General features: G+C 45.6%; 1 protein-coding gene and 1 long non-coding RNA gene across 4 annotated transcripts in view; one reads left to right on the top strand and one right to left on the bottom strand.

Annotated features, from left to right (window-relative positions):
* The window catches only part of LOC127054498 (uncharacterized), a 9070-nt gene extending 1193 nt beyond the window's left edge, over nucleotides 1-7877 (bottom strand). For both annotated transcript variants that reach the window (XR_007775268.1, XR_007775267.1), the window contains exons 1-2: nucleotides 7742-7877; nucleotides 7481-7580 (exon numbers count right to left, since the gene is read on the bottom strand). This is a non-coding gene — a long non-coding RNA (uncharacterized LOC127054498). The remainder of the gene's footprint in view (nucleotides 1-7480; nucleotides 7581-7741) is intronic.
* Nucleotides 7878-10493: 2616 nt separating this feature from the next.
* The window catches only part of POLA2 (DNA polymerase alpha 2, accessory subunit), a 46551-nt gene continuing 36753 nt past the window's right edge, over nucleotides 10494-20291 (top strand). Inside the window, exons 1-7 of one of the 2 annotated variants that reach the window (XM_050960717.1) lie at nucleotides 10494-10644; nucleotides 11341-11468; nucleotides 12468-12553; nucleotides 13701-13758; nucleotides 14775-14881; nucleotides 17063-17256; nucleotides 19419-19507. In XM_050960717.1, the coding sequence (XP_050816674.1) occupies nucleotides 10560-10644; nucleotides 11341-11468; nucleotides 12468-12553; nucleotides 13701-13758; nucleotides 14775-14881; nucleotides 17063-17256; nucleotides 19419-19507 (747 nt within the window). In that variant the 5' untranslated portion in view covers nucleotides 10494-10559. The remainder of the gene's footprint in view (nucleotides 10645-11340; nucleotides 11469-12467; nucleotides 12554-13700; nucleotides 13759-14774; nucleotides 14882-17062; nucleotides 17257-19418; nucleotides 19508-20291) is intronic. The other variant, XM_050960716.1, reaches the window with a different exon arrangement.

Raw genomic sequence — 20291 nt, 5'->3', positions numbered from 1 at the left:
TACCCTCTTGTAGAGCCCGCCATGCAGAGTATCCTAGAAAATTTGCTGCTTTCCAGAGGTCACATTTTCTCCGCACTTTGCTTTTTGGATTTGTTCTTGATTGCTTTGTTAGTGAAGATTCTAACTAAAGTGCTAAATATTACAATTTGCAAAGGCAACCTCTTCTCCTCCTCCCCCTCCCTTCCGGTCCCTGTATTACTGGTCTTTACTCTCCCCTCTTCTCCCCTCGCCAACCCCCAGAACTTCCTTTTCAGCCTCTGGCTTTTTGTTTTTAAATGTCCTGAGACAGACCCCAAAAGGATTAGGGCTGCAGTTGCAGGTCTCCTTCAGTGAGACCTTCATGCTCTCTTTACACCTGAGAATATACATGAGAGAGGAACAGTGAGAAAGGGCCCAGCAAACTGGAATGTATGCATTTCATTCATGGTGCACTGTGAAAAGCCTTCACCTTGAGATGGCTGACGTGGGATTTCTTGTGCCTCAAGACTACAATAGCCAAACACCTTTCCCCTATTTCACCTTTGCCTTTCCACACTTCTGCTGTATTTATCCAAGCTTAAAGTGGCATGAACGTTCTCCAAAACTCTCTCCCCGAGGTTAAACTGTTCTTGTCATTTGCTATTTTTTATATTCCTGTATGTGATAAGAGGATTGAGGTGATTAGCATGCTTATTTAATATTGCCAGGAGTGTCAATATCAGGGATTAAGTTACAGACACATACCGAGTAGTTTTATTTTGTATTGTAGAAACCAAATGTTTTAATGCCAAAAATAAATTTTAAAAGTACTATTAAAACTACTTTCTCTGTGTTTATTCTTTTCTGTTCCTTTTTAAAATGTAGCTATCCTGTCATTTTGGGTTATTAGATTAGCGCATATACACAAAGCTCCACTACAAAGCAAAACAAACTCTATATCCAAGTTTCTCTGGTTCAGACTGGCAGGGGTGGCTCTAGCCTTTTTGCCACCCCAAGCATGGCAGGCAGGCTGCCTTCGGTGGCTTGCCTGCGGTTGGTCCCTGGTCCCGGGGCTTTGGCATACCCGCCGTCGAATTGCTGCCAAATCCACGGGACTGGCAGACCTCCCACAGGCAAACCGTCGAAGGCTGCCTGACTGCCGCCCTTGCAGGGACCGGCAGGGCACCTCCCGTGGCTTGCTGCCCCAGGCACGCATTTGGTGCGATGGTGCCTGGAGCTGCCACTGCAGACTGGACTTAAGTGGTTATGTGCCAAGGTCTGGGCCAGCAATCCGTCTCCAGAGAGAAATACTAACTGGCACTCTAAATGTTGGAGTTAAAGTTAAGGTGTAAAATATACTGAATCTGAGAAGCCAAATAGTGTGAATTTAAAAAAAAAAAAAGTGTGCCTACTTACCACACATGTTGAAAATATAATACTTTTAAAATCAATTCTAGCATTCTGATTATACTATTGGAAACCTGGGGGCACATAGTCATCAAGTATAAATTGTTTATAGCTCCACTGAGGTCATGAATTTGGAACTATGACAATTACGGCCCTATAACAACTTACATCAGATGAAGCTCTGCCTCAAACAGATTAGTAATAGCATGGGAGACAGAAAATGGGATAATTTGGATTATTGGCTACCGTAATTTTACCAGTAAGCATCATAGATGAATCCATGTTTGAAGGGTTTAGGGATTGTGAATATTTTAATCAGACTGTTAATTTAGTTTAAATAATTTGTTTTATAAATTAGAAGCATAACTATCCTTGGCATTGGTCACTAAAACAATCATTCAGTGAACTTGGCTCTTTAGCTATAAAACTGTGCAAGTGAGATAATGTTTGTAAAGTGCTTTGAGATCTAAAAAGTTCTAGGTATAAGAATGAAGCAAAATTCTTTTATATTCAATACATTGCCTGGCGAGATTCCAAATTGATTAAGGATATCAGAAATCCATACTGTTGGCTATTGGTATATAAAATAAGATCTGTATGTTACCAGTCTGAATACCTGTCCTCAATCAACCCATGGCTTTTTTTTTTTTTGTGCTTCGACAGTTTGAGTGTTTTTTGTTTTTTTTTGCTTGGGCTGGCAAAAATGGTAGAGCAGGCCCTGGCTTCTGCAGAGATACAGAATTCATCTGTCTCGCATAATTTTGTATTTTCCCGCATAAAAAACATTTGCCTATGTCCCGCAGTTCCACCTTTCACACTAGAGGCCGCTGTGGCGCCAGACTAGCCAGCTGCTTTCATGCACCACAGCGGCCTCTGGTGGGCAAAAGGGGGAACTGCAGCACTTGGGCAAAAAAAATTTATTCAGGAAAATACAAAATTCTATGCCAGTGCTGCAGAATTCCCCCAGGAGTAGAAGTTCCCATAGCACCCTGCCTGCGGAGCCAGGTTAGAACAGAGTGGGGCACACAAGACTGCTGGGGGGTGTCACAGACTGGGGTTCAGAATGGCTAGTGGGGGGAAAGACTGGAGCAGGGGCTCAAAGCTCGTGGGGTTACTGGTTGAGCTTGGGATGGGCGCTGCAGAGACCTGTGGGGGTGTGGGGACGGGCAGATGTGCCTGACTGAATGGGAGGGGTTTGGGGTCAGCCAGGGTCTGTATGGGGGAGGCATCCCAACACCCTGACAATCCCCCGCCCCCCCCCCGAAAAATCTCCCACCCACACCCAACATCCTCCAGGTTCACTCCTAAGCTCCTTCCCTCTCCCTTAACTCCTCTGTTACCCCTGACTTCCCCAAGCCTGTGCACTGCTTCTGATAGGTGCAGAAAATACAGTTCTGTATTGTAATTTAAATGAATTACACACCATTCTGTATTAACATACCTAGTAAGGAACCTATTTGTCAAGAAAAATCAATTTTTTTAATCTGTATTGTTACAGGCATGCTTGCTTACAAATATTTTGAAATATATTACCAAAATATTTGTAAGTGGCGAGAGTATATTGTGTTATTTTGACAAAATACGCAGAGTTTTGAAGAATTTAATTTTTTGGTGCAGAATTCCCCCAGCAGTACTGCAGTGTAGACATTTGGGCTCAATAAAGTTCCTAGAGTCAGAGCTCAAGCTCAAACATCTACACTGCAGTTAAAAAGCCCTTTAGCCTGAGTCCTCTAAGCCGAAGTCAGCTGCCACAGGCCAGCTGCAGGTATTTAATTGCAGTGTAGGCATATCTAAGAGGGCCAGTGTGACAGTGTGAGTAGCCTAAGGCTGACTCACCGCTCTGTGCACTTGGTAAGTGTCCCCACATGAGCAAAAGTGACAAGATAATTTAATAAGTACCAACTGATTAACCAGTCAACAAGGGGATTCAGCTCATCAACTGAGGATGTCAGAGAGAGGGACAGACAGAAAGCTAGAGGGAAAGGAACATGAGCCCAGCATCTCAGAGAGGTGTGATGTCTCTTCCCCTCCTGCCCTGTGCCTTGTCAGTAGGTAAAGGCTTGGTGAAAAGCCTTATGCCACAAAGAACATTGTAAATAAAGCACATAGCATAGAACTTGCCAGTGGTGTGCATGAAGACTGTGTGCAGTAAGGAATCCAAGATGAGAGAACCCTGTCACGGTCATGGACATTTTAAAGTGATACCTCACAGCTAGGGTTGCCAACTTTCTAATTACAGAAAACTGAACATCCCTGCCCTGCCCCACCCCATCCCTTTCTGAGGCCCCGCCCCCCACTCACTCCATCTCTCCTTGCTTGCTCTCCCGCACCTTCACATGCTCTTTTTCACTACAAAGCCCAACAGGCACCAGGAAAAGACCAGGAGCTGCAACAGTTCTAATATGGGAGATGGAATATGTGATTCAGATACCCTTCACCTCACCAGGGAGAGATTTTAAACACTACTAGAAAATTAAACGTTTAAAACTTCTTCTGAAGTGTAAAAAAGATACAAACAATATAACCCAAAAGCAGTTGTAATGAGAGTGCCAATTGAAACTACTTAAATTTATATTTCCAGCTTTTTTTGCCCCATCATGCATGTATTAAGTCCAATAACTTGTTAAACAGTTTTGTTTGGCTAAAACAGAGGTCAGCAACCTTTCAGAAGTGGTGTGCCAAGTCTTAATTTACTCACTGTAATTTAAGGTTTCATGTGCCAGTAACACATTTTACATTTACAGGGGTTGGCGGACGGAACCCCAGACTGGCAGTGGGCTGAGCAGGGCCACTAGTGTGGATCTGGGCTGGCAGGGGATGGCAGATGGAACTCCAGACTGGCAGTGACCTGCTGCCAGTCTGGAGTTCCATCTAGCGGCCCCTGCCAGCCAAGTTCCCAGCCTCCAGCCTTGCTCAGCCCACTGCCAGTCTGGGGCTCCATCTGCTGGCCCCTGCCAGCTGGGGTCCCAGCTGCCAGCCCTGCTCAGCCCGCTGCCGGCCTGGGGTTTCACCTAGTGGCCCCTGCCAGTCGAGGTCCCAGCCACCGGCCCTGCTCAGCCCACTGCCAGTCTGGGGTCCCTTCCGCTGGCCCCTGCCAGCTGGGGTCCCGGCCGCCAGCCCTGCTCAGTCTGCTGCCGGCCTGGGGTTCCGGGCCGGCAGTGAGCTGAACAGGGCCGGTGGCTAGGACCCCAGGCCAGCAGCAGAGTGCCACAGAAAAATCAGCTCATGTGCCGCCTTTGGCATGCGTGCCATAAGTTGCTGACTCCTGGTCTAAAGCACTTCTGGAAGACATGCATCTGGTCTTGATTTAAAGACCTTATGAGATGGAGAATCCATCACTTCCCATTGTAATCTGTTCCAATTGTTAATCACTCTCACTGATAAAAATATGTGCCTTATTTCTAATTTGATTTTTTTCTGGCTTCATCTTCCACACTTTTTTTATGCCTTTCTCTGCTAAATGAAGGAGCCCTGTAGTGTGAGCTAAGATCAAGTGTGAGTAGTCTCTTGGCCTATCCAAGGCCGTGATCAAGTGTCTTGATGTTTTTGGTCTTTTGGCCTCAAGATGAAAACCTTATCTGAATCTCTGGGACCTTGAGGTGAAAATATTATCTAAGTTTTATATCTGATATTATTTCCCCATGAAGATACTTCTACACCATAATCAAGTCACCTCTCAGTCTTTTTTCTGATAAACTAAACATATTGCCCTCTTTAAGCCTCTCATAAGCATTTTCTCTAGTCCTCAAATTATCTTTGTGGCTCTCTTCTACACCCTTCCCAATTTTTCAACATCCTATTTAAAATGTAGACACCAGAAACAGATACAGCATTCCAGTATTTGTTTCAACAATGCCATATACATATACTCCTACATGCTAATATTGCTCTCCAGAATGGATGAATAACAAAAGGGTGAATAGGTCAAAGTGAATTTAAGCTTCAAATGCAGGTGATTAAGACAGCAAGTAAGAATATAACTTGTAAAACAGAAATTGGAGATCAGTTTTACTTTCTCAGGGGTTAATGGGTAATCCAAAAGGGAAACTAAGAATCTGCTCCATCCTTAGCTCTATTTTCTTAATAACTTGTCAGATATTGCTCTTGACAGGTACAAAACCTGATTTGTTCATGTCACGTCATCTGTATAAATGTTTTGTATCATTCAACATTGGTGCAACAATTCTGTTCCATCTATAAGAAAATGGACTACAGTTCACATTTGTTAGTGGTGGTAACTTGTGGAAATGATAAACCAATAAATATATTTTTATTTCATAAATGCCTATATTGTAATTGTGTGTGGAATTAGGACCATGCATTATCACAGCTGCAATGGGTCTATTAGCAGGGGTGTGACAGATATGGGGGTGGCAGCTCTGGGAGGTGGAGAGGATGGGTGGAAGAATGCTGTAAGGGGTACAGAGCTGGGATGTTTAGGTGTGGGGGCAGGATGGGATTGGATGGGGGAGGGATGAGATTGCAGGGGGGTGGGACAGGGAGGGATGCAATGATAGGGGGATAGAGGTGCAGGGGGTTTGGAACGGGGACGGATTCAGTGAGGAGGGGGTGCAGCCCCATTCCCAGCACTTGGAAATGGGGATACACATACCTTCAACTCCTAGGTGTCACCAACAGGGCAACAGACTGCAGTTTGCTGCAGCTCAAGCCCAGCCACACTAGGAGAAGAGCACTGGGCAACAGAGAGAGAGGTACGCGCCACGTGACCCCTCAACTGCCACCCGGTGAGTGCTCGCGAGTGGCACTAATTCCTCCCCTGTCCTGACCCAGCCAATGGGAAATATGCCTGAGGGCGGGGCAACATGCAGATACCCCCGGCAGCACCTAAGGCTAGGAGCCAGACATGCAGGCTGCTTCCTGACCTGGGAGCCACATGGTCCACAGCTTGGTGGCTAGCAGGAAGCCTGTCAGCCCCACTGCAGCGCTGTGCAAACCAGACATTCAACAGCCCAGTCAGCGGTGATGATGGGAGCCTCCAGGATCCCTTTGTGTGACCTGAGGGATCTAATATATATTTTTTAAAGTTTTAATTCTTTTATGCATACCGATGGCCCTCTTAGGGAGGTTATTCAAGATCGTCAGTACCTACTGAGAAATCAAAGGGAAAAATTTGTTGCAAGTCACCTCTAAACTTTACATTACAGATGTGATGAGTGGTCAGTTATTATCCTGGTTATTTATTGAATTCTACAAAATTGCTAATATTATTAGCCCAGAAAACCAATTATTACTATTAGTTGTATTGTAATGGTGCCTACCCTAGACCTGGGGTTTTCAAACTGCGGGTCGCAACGCAGTACTGTAAGGAACTGGGTCATGGCGGTTCTGGTCAGCATTGCCGACTGTGCCACTAAAGTTCTGTTGGCGGTGGTGCCCGGCTAAGGCAGGCTAGCCCCTACCAGTTCTGACACCACGCTGCGCCCAGGAAATGGCCAGCAGCACATCCGGCTCGTAGGCAGGGGAGGGGCATGGGACTTTGCCTGCTGCCCCTGCCCCAAGCAGTGCCTGCAGGCAAGAACTGCACATAGCTGCTTGTGTGCCTCTGCCTAGGAGCCGGATCTGCTGCCAGCTGCTTCTGCAACACAGTGTGGGCTGCGGTGCCAGGACAGGCAGGAAGCCAGCCTTGGCACCTCGCTGCATGCTGACCAGGAGCCGCCCAAAGTAACCCCATGCCCCAGCCCTGAGCTCCCCCCCAAAACCCAGAGCCCCTTCCTGCACCCCAACCCCTCATCCCCAGCCCCACCCCAGAGCCCACAGCCCCACCCCAGAGCCCTGACCCCTTCCCACAGCCAAATCCCCTTCCCAGAGCCCCCTCCCACACCCTGAACCCCTCATTCCCAGCCCCACCCCACCACCCTCACCCCACCCTCTGCCCCAGCTCTGAGCCCTTCCAACACACCAAACCCCTCATCCCCAGCTCCATTGGGTCATGGGCATCCATTGTCTTCAACTGGGTCACCAGAAAAAAAGTTTGAAAACCATTGCCCTAGACACCCCATCTGCATTGTGCAAGCAAGTCTACACAACCAAAAGACAGACAGTCATTGGCCCAAAGGATTTACAATTTAAATGAAATCAGATAAAGATAACTCACACTTTATCTTTAGGAGTATGATCCTAAGAGACAGCGAGGAAAGCTTGACTTATGCACCAGAATTTCCATCTTTGCAAGATCAGGGCCTTAACTGTTGAAGCTAATGGGAATTAAAAGTGCAAAGCAATGCTTAAGATTGGGCCTGGTAACTCCACATACTAACACCCCCCTGCTGTTCCCTTCTATGGGGAGCTGTGGGGCATGAGTCAGGGAAATACAATAAAATGTAGGGACATGAAGAATAAAATAAAGTTCACTGACTTTAAAAGTCTGTGTTTTGTCTTGCTCTTTCTTCTCTGTTTTTCTTCCTCCACCTACAGCTTCCATTCTCACTCTCCTGTTCCCTGTGTTCATTGGGTATGATCTTGTTTCTTTCATTTGTAGTTCTTTCTTTGAAGAAAAAAAAAAGTACTCTCTTATTCCCTAAGTGCAGCCCTGCTCTCTAATGATTTATCTACACACACAAGTTGTAACAGTTTCACATAAATTGGTTTAAAAGCCAATTCAGTCAAATCAGCACAAACCCATGGGTGGGCACATTTACATTGGTTTAAAACTGGTGATACTGGATTAGCTTGTAAGGTGCAAGCTAAACTGCTACAAGTAAAGTTTAAATCTGTTTAAGAGGAACCACATGAAAAGTTGCAGCAGTTTACCTCACTATGTTTAACACAAGAATGCCATAGTGGGTCAGACCAAAGGTCCATTAGGGTAACCAGACAGCAAGCATGAAAAATCGTGTGTGTGTGTGTGTGTGTGTGTGTGTGTGTGTGTGTGTGTGTGTGTGTGTGTGTGTGTGTGTGTGTGTGTGTGTGTGTGTGTGTGTGTGTGTGTGTGTGTGTGTGTGTGTGTGTGTGTGTGTGTGTGTGTGTGTGTGTGTGTGTAAGATATCAGAACCTATATAAGAAAAAGCCCCAAATATTGGGACTGTCCCTATAAAATTGGGACATCTGGTCACCCTAAGGCCAGTATCCTGTCTTCCAACAGTAGACAGTGCCAGGTGCCCCAGAGGAAATGAACAGAACAGGTGATCATCAACTCTTCCATACCCTGCCGCTCATTCCCAGCTTCTGGTACGCAGAGGCTAGGGACACCATTCCTGCCCATCCTGCCTAATAGCCATTGATGGACCTATCCTCCATGGATTCATCTAGTTCTTTTCTTAACTCTGTTATGGTCTTGGCCTTCACCACATCCTCTGGCAAGAGGTTCCACAGATTGACTGCATTGTGTGAAGAAATACTTCCTTTTGTTTGTTTTAAACCTGCGGCCTACTAATTTCATTTGGTGACCCCTAGTTCTTGTGTTATGAGAAGTAGTAAACAACACTTCCTTATCTACTTTCTCTACATCAGTCAGGATTTTATAGACCTCAATCATATCTTCTCTTAGCCATTTCTTTTCCAAGCTGAAAAGTCCCAGTTTTACTAATCTTTCCTCATATGGAAGCCGTTCCATACCACAGATAATTGTTGTTGCCCTTTTCTGAACCTTTTCCAATTTATCTTTTTTGAGATGGGGCAACCACATCTGCACGCACTATTCAAGATGTAGGCATGCCTCTATATAAATCCATGGTAACATGATATTGTCAGTCCTATTATCTATCTCTTTCTTAATTATTCCCAGCATTTGACTGCCGATGCACACTGAGTGGATGTTTTCAGAGAACTCTCCACAATGACTCCAAGATCTCTTTCTGGAGTGATAACTAATTTAGACCCCATCATATATATATATATATATATATATATATATATATATATATATATATATATATATATATATATATAGGATTAACATCATGCAACACAACATTGTATGCACACTAAGCCTTTAATGGGGGCTGTTTCTCCCCAATCTCTTCTCTGCTAATCAAAGGACTCTTCCTTCCCCTTAAAATATTTCCCCTTTAGAACTCTCCTGCCCCATCCCTGGGGCCTCTTAATCTCTCTCCCTCAGGGAGAGGTTATATCAATTCCACTCTTGGAGGAGGAATGGGCAGGGCCGGTGCAACCACTTAGGTGACCTAGGCGGTTGCCCGGGTACTAGGATTTGGCGGGTGTCATTTTCGTTGGCAGCAACCACGGCAGCCGGATCTTTGGCCATCCCAGTCACTGCTGACATTTAGGCAGAGGGAGCTAGGGCAAGGGCCACGGGGAGGGCTGCCTGCAGCAAGTAAGGGAGGGGAGCAGCATGCAGGGGAACTCCTCACACCAGCTCACCCCTGCCCCTCCTCCTCCCCGAGCACGAGGTGGCTGCTTCACTCCTCCCACCTCCCAGGCTTGCGGCACCAATCAGCTTAGGCGCCGCAAGCCTGGGAGGTGGGAGAAGTGAAGCAGCGATGGCTGCTTGGGATGAAGGCAGGGTTGAGCTGGCGGGGGGGGGGTAACCTCAGGGCAGAGGGTGGCCAGCTTCCGCAAGGGGGAAGGCACCTCAGGGCAGAGCTGCCAGCTGGGGGGCCCTCAGGGTAGGGGAGACACAAGGTGGAAGTTTCACCTAAGGCACAAAACATCCTTGCACTGGCCCTGGGAATGGGGAGGCTCAATTTATCTAACCCCACTCAGGACACTCCTGCCCAGCTCGCTCACGCTCCCCTCACCAAGGCTCCTCATCCTCCACCCTGACTGTCCTGTGCCCCCACCCGCCTTCCGAGCGCTATCGGCAGCACGAGACCAACCACCGAACCCTCGGCGGGGGAGACCGATCCGCGAGCCAGCCTCCCCCCGACCCCCACCGTTCCCAACCTCCCACGCGACCTGAAAAGGGAGAAACAGCCCCGCCCCTACCGGCCTCCAGCCCCGTCTAGGGCTTCGCATAGGCCGCTCGGATGTGTGGCCACGCCCCTCAGCTATGGTTTTGGTCACAACCGACGCGGTATTTCTGAGGGCGCTACCCCGTCTTCTCCCTATTAGCCGCTCAGCTGTAGCTAGCTACGCCCAGTCGGAATAGGCCACGCCCCTTAGGCTGCTGGAGGCAGGGGCGGGCGGGCAAGGCGACGGCGGCCGTAAAGCACTGAAGTGTCGTGAGAGTGGCGGGTTTTTCGCTTGCTGTCTGTCTCAGCAGCCGGGGGTGCCGAATGGGGTCGGTCTGTGTCGAGGAGCTGCTGGAGGATCTCAAGGTCTTCGGGGTGGGCTATGAAGAAGAGGCGGTGCCTGACAAACGTGAGGGAGGCGGCACGCGCCATCAGGGGATGAGACGGGAGGAGGAGGGCGGCACAGGCGGGGTGTGGGGGGAGGTAGCAGGAACCGAAGAGGGGCTTGAGGGAGAAATTGGGACGGAGGGGCCTCAAGGGCAGGTGCAACAGGGGTTGTGGGGGCGCACGGAGCGGCCCAGTGGGGCGGTGTTCTGGGGCTTGTGAGGAGGACGGGTCACGCGGGCTGTGGGGTGGCGGCAGGTATGGCGTGCTGGGAGTGAGGTGATGGGGTAAATTGAAATCCTGGCGGGGAGGGGGGATTGCGGGGGTGTCTGGAGGAGGGGTTTTGGGGGTATGATTCAGAAAAGTGATGAGCGGCAGAATTTGCTCTTTGGACGCTGTTTCCTTCTGCTCCTAATGTCACTTGTTGTTCTGTTTCCTGTGTTTGACATTGAGAAAACTAGAGTTGGGGACTAAATTCTGTTTGTATCAAGGATGCCAGTTGATAAAGTTGTGTTGCTCCTTCCCAGAGGCTGTGAGGGGGGCAAAATGCCTCTTTCGTTTGGCGCCGAAAATAGCGAGGGACAACTATGATTTGACTCTAATCTGTTCTCTGCAGTGCTAAACAACTGTAGTTGTGGTGTCTGCCTATTAAAGCGAGAGAGATGACATCTGCAAATTCATCAGTGATTCAGCTTTGTATAAAACATCTGTCCTCTTGCAGTGGTTGAACTATGCATGACGCACAGACTGGCACAGAGTGACTTGGCTAATGAATTAGTTGCCTTCAGTACAACTAAAGAAGATGGGTCTCGTCTCACTGTAGACATCCTGAATGTCTTTGAACATGAAGTAAGAATGATGTTTAGTAAACAGCTAATAGAGGGTTGGGAGGAGGTGTAGTTTGCTTTGTGTAGACTGGGGGAAAAGGTCATGGTTTTTAAGACTGTATAGCTAGCACTAAATTCCTACACTCTGGTGTAGATGAGGCATGTATCTATACCAGCAGGTCAACTTGAAACCTAGCTGGAAATTAATGAGATCTGTGCCTGCAGTCGCAGCTAAAGTACAACTTGTCTTGTACATGGTGCAGTTTTAGAATGTGTTGATTAGAAATACTTTCTTTAATATAATTTTATTATAATTAAGACAAATCTACTGAGAGTGAAACAAATTCAAACCACCTCTTGCCCTACATATAGTAATAATTGAGTATGGTGTTTTGGCTTCTTGCTGCTCTGTAGATTATGTATCTTATATTTTGTATTCTAGTAACACCTAGAGGTCCCCACTGAGAACAGCAGTCCTATGGTGCTGTGTCCTATATATGCACAGTTAGCAAGTCCCTGCTCTGAAAAGCAAACAATCTAAATAGACAAAACGTTCAAAGAGTGAGAGAAAAGAAAGCTTAATATTTTTGAGACACTCCATTGCTTTTAAAGCAGAAAAAGAAACTGCTTTATAGGTTGATATCGGATCCCCCAATCTTATACAGGTCCCTATCTGCGCCATATTTTTAGCGGCCACTAGACATTTGAGCACATTCTAAAATCCCAAATTGCTTTTGAATTTTTTTTAACTTATTTTTAAACAGAAGTCTGAGGGCTTGAGCACAGGGCTGCAAACTGCCAAGGTCTAATCCTAACTCTGATGCTGTTTCTCTCTGTAGCCTAGGGTGACATTTCATCTCTCTGTGCCTCAGTTTCTCCGTCTGTGAGATGGTGGTGAAGATTAACACCCAGGGTTGGATTAATTGGTTAACACCCTTAAAGATCTTTAGAGATGCAAAGTGCTATATAATCAGATGATGTGTGCAGCTTGAAATAGTCATGGACTTTCATTATTCCTCAGGTACTCAACAAAAGAGTTACTAAAGCTCATCAAAAAAAGGACAACAGATACTCTGGAATCAAGGATATCAACACCATTCAGGGACTGTATCCTTCTCTGCTATTTGTTTAATATTAGGACTTCTAACTGAAAAGGCAAAATAAGTCCCTTTTTAGCTGACTTTCTTGATTCAGCCTGTACTTTGATGTTACTATATAGCATAGCTTACAAGGAATTAATTACATGTAATTCAAGAGAGGAAGGATGGTTCAGTGGTTAGGGTGCTAGCCTGGAATTCTGGTCACCGGTTCAATTACCTGCTATGCTGCAGATTTTCTTTGTGACCATGGGCAAGTCACTTGTTTTCTCTGTGCCTCATTTCTCTATCTGTAAATTGAGTACAGTAGCACTGCCCTACCTTGCGGGTGTATGTCACATTAAAGATTGTGAGAGTCTCAGACACTAGGATAATAGGAATCCTAAAAGTACCAAAGATAGGTAGTCAACTTTCTCTAGTAAAGATTTTTAATATTAATGTTCTCTTAGTCTTAGATCAAAGATAAGTAACAACTTACTCTGCAACACCAGGAGAAACTGCTAAAGAGTCAGTGCTTGTACTGGGCTCCTCTGTGCTTGTTCCTGTTCAAAATGTAGGAAGATACTCCAAAGAGCCTACAGTGTAATTTAATATAACTGATGTCGTTATGCAGGGACAAAAACTACGTAGACAACATCAGTAGGCAGTCTTCTGTGGTTGTTATAGCAGAACTGGATTTTGAGGAGGCTTCTCCATGCATAAAAAAGCAGGATGGGAGAAAGCTGTTAACTTTAAGGTTGGAAAATGCTTTCCTTTTGTGTAATGTTTCTTGTCAATATCTTAAGTTGCTCTCAGAACTGCAAACTTTTGAGATACTTTTGAGGCACTCTTGGATAGTTCATATTGGAATAAATCAAGAATGAATTTTTAGTGCTTGGCAAAAATCTTGTGACCTCCATTTTACAAGAAGGGCAATGGCCCTCTAAAGATAGTTTTACCTCTAAATGTCTTTGTTTTTAAGCACTTTAATTGGAATTTATGGACTAGATTCTCCATTGTACTAGTGTAAATGGCTGCACGTGTGTAGGGCAATACACTTCCAAGACAGAACCATAGGATTTTGCAAATGACTGAGTAAAGGTGCAGGGCAGCAAATGATCAAATCCTATATTTCAGTAGACAGGATTCTGTTCTCTTCCATGACTAATATTTGTTAGCATTGACGTAGAGGAGGAAGAGGAGAACCTCTTAGATGCCTACACAACTCCGTCAAAAGTAAGTGTATTGTCTTCTGTATGTTTCTATTCCAAAAAGAGCTACCCAGCTCCGTTCTCCTCTGAGATGTTGGAAACTGGGTGGAATTTTAAGGCTTTGAGGCATATGTGAAAGTGTTACTGTTTGTTTGCTATTTCTTCTGTCTTAATGCAAGAAAAGATTTACTCTCATCTGCGGTGAGCACAATTTTCTTTCTTATAGGTGTGTGATTAAATATTGTTTTCCTTTTATCAGGGTAAGGGAGGGAAGATAGATCTTGTGGCTGGGCTGGACAGTTTTCATAACTGTTGCAGGGCTGTTTTTAAGGAGTAAAGCCCCAGTCCATCAATGACTTCTGCATACTGCTTTGAATTTGGTGTGGGTGTAGGGGTCCATCTGTGCAGGGCCGGCTCCAGGCACCAGCATTCCAAGCTGGTGCTTGGGGCGGCAACCTGCAAGGGTCGGCAGTCCCTGTTGTTTTGCCCCCAAGCAGTGCACCGAATTGCTGCCGCAGGGATGGGGGCAGTCTGTGCACCATTAGGGCGGCAGGCGCGTTTCCGCAGCGGTGGTAATTTGGCGGCAGCTTCTATGTTTAGCTGAAGCTGCCGCGGACAGCTAAACATAGAAGCTGCTGCCGAATTGCTGTTGCCGCGGAAACGCACCTGCAGCCCTAAGGGCACACGGACTGCCCGCGCCCCTGCAGCGGCAATTCGGCATGCTGCTTGGGGTGGCGAAAACTATAGAGCCGGCCCTGCATCTGTGCAAATGTCATTGCAATATTGGGGCCTGTGTCACTTTAAAAGTGATAGGCCTGATACTTTGTTGCCCTACTGATCTGGTTTGGGAGCATTTTACACCCACTTTACATGGTATTGATCTAAATGACTACAACAGGTGCATTGCAATGGAGAATAAGGCCCTCTCATGCGTCTCCTGAGGAGTAGTAGCTGACAGAGAATGGCATATGTGTAAAACCCTCAACTGAATTTCAAAGTAGTCTGGGAAAGACTGATACATCTGTTCTTCCTGTATTGTAGGGCTCTCAGAAACGGAACATAACGACACCAGAGAATCCACGGTCTAAAAGGACTTTATCCACCCGTAGCCCCCACTTAGTTTTCTCTCCAAACAGCTTCTCACCAAGGTATGGTACTATTGGTCTCCCACTTGAGTTGGCTATTCTAGCAGCTCCCTGACTCCTCTTCACACTAACTTTGAACGTGGTTCAGATTGTGGCTGAATCTTGAAGCTAAAGCCTCAAGACACATGAAACTAGAAACTGAATTTCCTCTTGTATAAGCAGGGGATTACCACACAGGAGTAGGGAAGTGATATTACCTCTGTATATGGCATTATTGAAACCGTTATGGGATCACTACATCCAGTTTTGGTGTTCATATTCAAAAAAGATTTTGAAAAATTGGGAAGGGTTCAAAAAAAGAGCCACAATTATTATCTGAGATCTAAAAAACAGACCTTAAAGTGAGAAACTTAAGTTCAGTCTCTTTATTTTACCCCAAACTCTTGGTCACAGTCCTCAAGTATGTACATGGGGAAGAGATTTTTGGATAGTAGGCAGCTCTGTAATTTAGCAGAATGAGATCCACTTATTGAAAACTGAAGCTAAACAAACTCAGGCTAGAAAAAGGTGCAAATTTTCAACAGTGAGGGTAATTGTTGCAACAGTTTAGCTATGGATGTGCTGGATTCTCCATCACTTGAAATCCTTAAATCAAAACTAGATATTTTTTCTAACAAATACACTGTAGCTCAAGCAGAATTTATGGGTTTGATGCAAAAATTATTGGATTAGGTTCTTTGGCTTGTACTATACAGGAGTTCAGACTAGATGATCATAATGGTCCCTTCAGGCCTTAAAATTTATAAATCTTTCCATCTCCTGTCTTTACAACCCTGTTGATTATGGACACAGACATAGGTGCCAACTCCGTGGGTGCTCCACCCCGCTCACCTCCTCCCCTGAGCACGCCACCTGGCTGGTTTCCCCTCTGGCTCCCAGTGCTTTCCCGCCACATGAGCACCCCCTGGTGCCAGGAAAAGTTGGCGACTATGGACACAGATTATTAACAACTATGCAATAGCATTTAGAGGCTGTACCTGAGGTTAGGACCATATTGTGATAGGCACTCTACAAACATAATGAGAGAATCCCAGCCCCAAAGAGCTAGTTAGACATGACAGATGAAGGCTGAGAGAAAAATGGGCAAAGTGACTCGATCAAGCTCACAAAGTAGGTCAGTGGCAGAATTTGGGAATAAAACCCAGGTCTCCTGAGTCCTGGTTTGGTGCCCTAATCCGCTGCCTTCCTAGTCTCATGGTGTATGCTAATCTGATGACATAGGGGCAAAACTAGAATAAGTCAGGGAGCAGATCTCTGTCTATTTAACCACATATATGGTCCCTATCACTAGTGTCAAAGCACCTCACAACTCCCCTGTGAGGTAAGGCAGTGCTATTTTCCCCTATTTAATGATGGGGAGCTTAGGTTAAGTGATTTTTTATTTTTTTTCCTTGAGATCACACAGGGACTCTGTGGTGGGGCAGGAATTGAACCATGTCTCCCAAGTCCTAAGATGGTGCCCTTCCACTGGGCAATCCTTCTGAATTGACTGACCACTGTGGGATGCCATCTGACCAGAGATGTCTCGGCTTTCCTCTCCCAAAGACAGCCAACAGGGTAGAGACAAAGATCTACCACTACTGGGTTTGGGTGAGCAGAAACTACTGACTGGTTAGACTACTGCTACCTAAGAGACATACAGAGTATAGTGGGAAAGACTTCAACAAGCTGCTGGCTCAGAACCGTTTCTGGGAGTCTGCTTCTTCTCCTGATACTTGCACGTGCCTTTGGATAGTAGGAAAGGCACAGGTGAAAAGAGAAACTTGCTACCAGTACCTCAACCACTTAGCCATTGAAGAGCCCACTGAGTTATGGTTTGTTTGTGTTGAGGCTTTTTTCTTTGTAACCATTAGTGACAATAACCCCATCACATGGTTAAATTTCAACTTGGGTACCTATATTCTTGCCTGCTTAAAACTCCCCCTGCAGTTTCATGTGGATACAGGATTATTCTTGTTCTAAACGATTGTATAGTATTGTTATAATGTGTTAAACAGCTGCCACATCCCACCCAAAAGGTGGCTCCATTTCTGTGGCAGAACAAGTGGTCTACGTCTAAGATATTAGATATCAGAATAAATCCATGTTACAGAAGGCTTGGTCTAACTTGTACTGGATTTGTTGCTTTCAAAGTCAGATGAGATCAAGTTACTTTTCACAGTTTCTTTTCTTCCCTCCATGCAGCGCTACTCCTTCTCAGAAGTATGGCTCCCGGAGTAACCGGGGTGAGGTGGTAACCTCATTTGGCTCTGTACAGGACACATCCTGGAGTGGAAAAGGAGGCCATGGATCAAGTGTGAAGCTCTTTGGTCCACCAGAACAGTTGCTCACCAAGAGTTACAAATTCATGTTCCAAAAGCTTCGTGACATCCGGGAAGGTACCTTACCTTTTTTTTTTATTTTATTTTTTTTTGTATATAAGAACCCCTAATGACTTATGGTATCTTACACTTTGGCTCTTCACATCTTCACTAACTAGGGAAGCCAGAAGCTTCTTCTCAATGAAAACTTTTTCTAGTGAACGTTTTGAAGGCTGCTGTGAGCACATCGGGCCGATGTCCAAGTTCCTCCACTGGCTCCCAGTTAGCTTCCGAGGCAGGTCTGATGCCTGGGTCCTAATTTTCAAAGCAATTAATGGATCAGCCCCCAGTGAGATCAAAGGGCAGACTTTGATCTATGAGCCATCGTGATAGCTGCGCTCCTCTGGGATAATACAGACCACAAAGCACAGGCTGAAGCATGAGAGAACTGGGGCAGTGCATTTTTGGATAAGGGGACCAGCTATGGAGCAAACTTCTAGAGGGGACCACATTTAGAGAATGCTGCAAAATCTTAAGAACAGCATGCACAAAACTGACACCCCTTTGTACCCAATAAACCCCAAGCAACCAACCAACAAACCAAAAAAAAAAACCGTACACACAGTTGAGACCTTGAAAAGGGAGCAATGCCAGAGACTCCATGAAGTCTGCTAGGAACTTCACTTTTGTGTTCGAGTGTGTGTGTGTGTGTAAGATGCTTTGATACTGCAGTGATTGACTGAAAATCAGGTCTTGTATTTGGAAGTGCTGGCCATCTACAGCTTCCACTGAATTCAGCATCGCTGAAAGTCAAGCCAATAATTTAGTGAAAGGTGAGAGATTTGGTTTGCTCATATAAATAGGAATTCCCATACTGGTTCAAGGCAGCATTTTGTTTAGGAGACAAGATATTGGACAACACTGTTCGGTGCTAGATACGTCTGTGGAAGCTGCAAGAAACTTGAGGTGGTCAGTTATGGAATAACCTGCCCATAGGGGAGATTGAAAGTTGACTCAAGCTTTGAAGCAAGTGAGTTTATTTTCTTTCTTCCCCCTCTCCTGCCAGCCCCCCTGTCCTAACCCTCTTTAATGAAACTGTGGATAGTCTTGTCCATATAAATGCTGAATCCTACTCAATTCTTTCCTGAGTGCTGGCTGTTGAGTCTTGCCCACATGCTCAGGGTTTAGCTGATCGCCATATTTGGGGTCGGGAAGGAATTTTCCTCCGGGGCAGATTGGCAGAGGCCCTGGAGGTTTTTCGCCTTCCCCTGCAACGTGGGGCATGGGTCACTTGCTGGTGGATTCTCTGCAGCTTGAGGTCTTCAAACCATAATTTGAAGACTTCAATAACTCAGGCATAGGTTAGGGGTTTGTTATAGAAGTGGATGGGTAGGGTTCTGTGGCCTGCTTTGTGCAGGGGGTCGGACTAGATGATCACATTGGTCCCTTCTGACCCTAGAATCTATGAATCTATAATTCTTGATACCATCTTGTAGCTGTATGTTCCACAGGCTAACTATTTTGTGTGTGTGACCAGTGAAGGAAGATTTTTACTTACAAGTTTTTTAAATTTGTTGCTTTCCAATTTCACTGACTGCCCCTTTGCTTCTCTCATGAGAGAGGGTAATTAGGAGCCCCTCGATTAACATTTTCTATACTGGTCAACATGCCCATCTGGAACGATCCAGGTACTTCATACTATTCAAAGATGGCGTTTGACCTCCAGTTGAAGGAGGCAATTAAGTTTGCCTTTCCTGATCTCAAGAAGTCACTATCTATTGATATCGCTGTTCCCTTTCTGTTTAGGCAGAAGTACTTTCTTCTGCTTTAGGGTAGTATCAGACATTGGTGACTGCTGGGGTATATGGAGGTAGGGGAGTTATGGAATTTTATTAAGGCAGTAGGATAAAGTGTGATCCTGGGACTTGAGAGGTCTAGATTAAATTCCTTGCTCCGCCATGGGCTTCCTGTGTGATCTTAAGTAAAACATTTAGTCTCTCTGTGCCTCAGTTCCATATCTATAAAATGGGGATAACAGCACTTCCCTACCTTGCATGGGGTAATGCGAGGATGAATATTAAAAATTTGTGAGACTCTTGGGTTCCCTGGTAAGGGGGGGCCAGATAAGTACCTTGGATCCTGAAAGAGAAACTCTATTTTAAATTGGCTGCTGACTTCATGTTTTGTCTCCTTGTTTCTGCAGAAATCTTAAATGTTCTTACACTGTTTTATGATTTTAGTATTGTCCTGGAAGATAGAAGAACTCGGGGATGCACTGAAGAAACATTACAAGATCGAGGAGTTCACCTCTGTGTTAGTCCCTGCACAGGTAAGCCCTGCATCTCAGGAGTTTTTTCATAATAAGTGTGTGTTTGCAATTCTCTTCTGTTATGTCTTTGTCTGTTACTACATTGCATTGGCAGTGATTCTTCCACTAAATATCCTCAAATATTTAAAAGTTTCACTTTTGAGACTGTTGGTCAATGACATGTTGTGTAGTTACCCTCTGCTTCCTTATTCTCAAGGAAACTTATAAGAATAGAGGACTTGCCAGACTGGATCAGACCAGGGGTCTGTGTAGCCTGATATCCTATCTCTGACAGTGGCCAATACCAGATGCTTTAGAGGAAGGTATAAGAAACGTCAAGGAGAACAACAATGGAATTACTCCTATAGGGGACCTTCCACATGCCTGTTGTTTACGCACTGGCATGTGCCTTTAGACAGGAGTGCTTAAATTCCTTCTAAACTTTCTGTCTTATGTAATAGTGGATGTTAATGTTATCCATATAAATTAGGCTTAAGTAGACTCCAACTTTTACTTATAAGGAGAACCAATAGCCAGAAAGTCAGCAGTATGTTGGAACTGTCTGAAGAGCCAGAGCCAGAAGACCAGCTGGAGCATGTGAGGATGTCCGTAGCATTTGGAGAGCAGCATAGCAGACTTGCACAACCTGAACAGTGAGACAGTCCAAACCAGAGGGCACAGATGGTCTAGAGTTTAGGGCACTGGCCTGAGACCTGGGTTCAATTCCCTGCTTGGCCAACAGACTCCCTGTATGACCTTGGGAAGTCGCTTAATTCTTGCATGCCTTAGTTCACCTTCTGTACAG

Source organism: Gopherus flavomarginatus, chromosome 6 (assembly GCF_025201925.1).
Source record: "Gopherus flavomarginatus isolate rGopFla2 chromosome 6, rGopFla2.mat.asm, whole genome shotgun sequence".
Classification (NCBI taxonomy): domain Eukaryota; kingdom Metazoa; phylum Chordata; order Testudines; family Testudinidae; genus Gopherus; species Gopherus flavomarginatus.
Note: the sequence above shows the minus strand (reverse complement) of the source record. Positions and strands in the feature narration are given on the sequence as shown.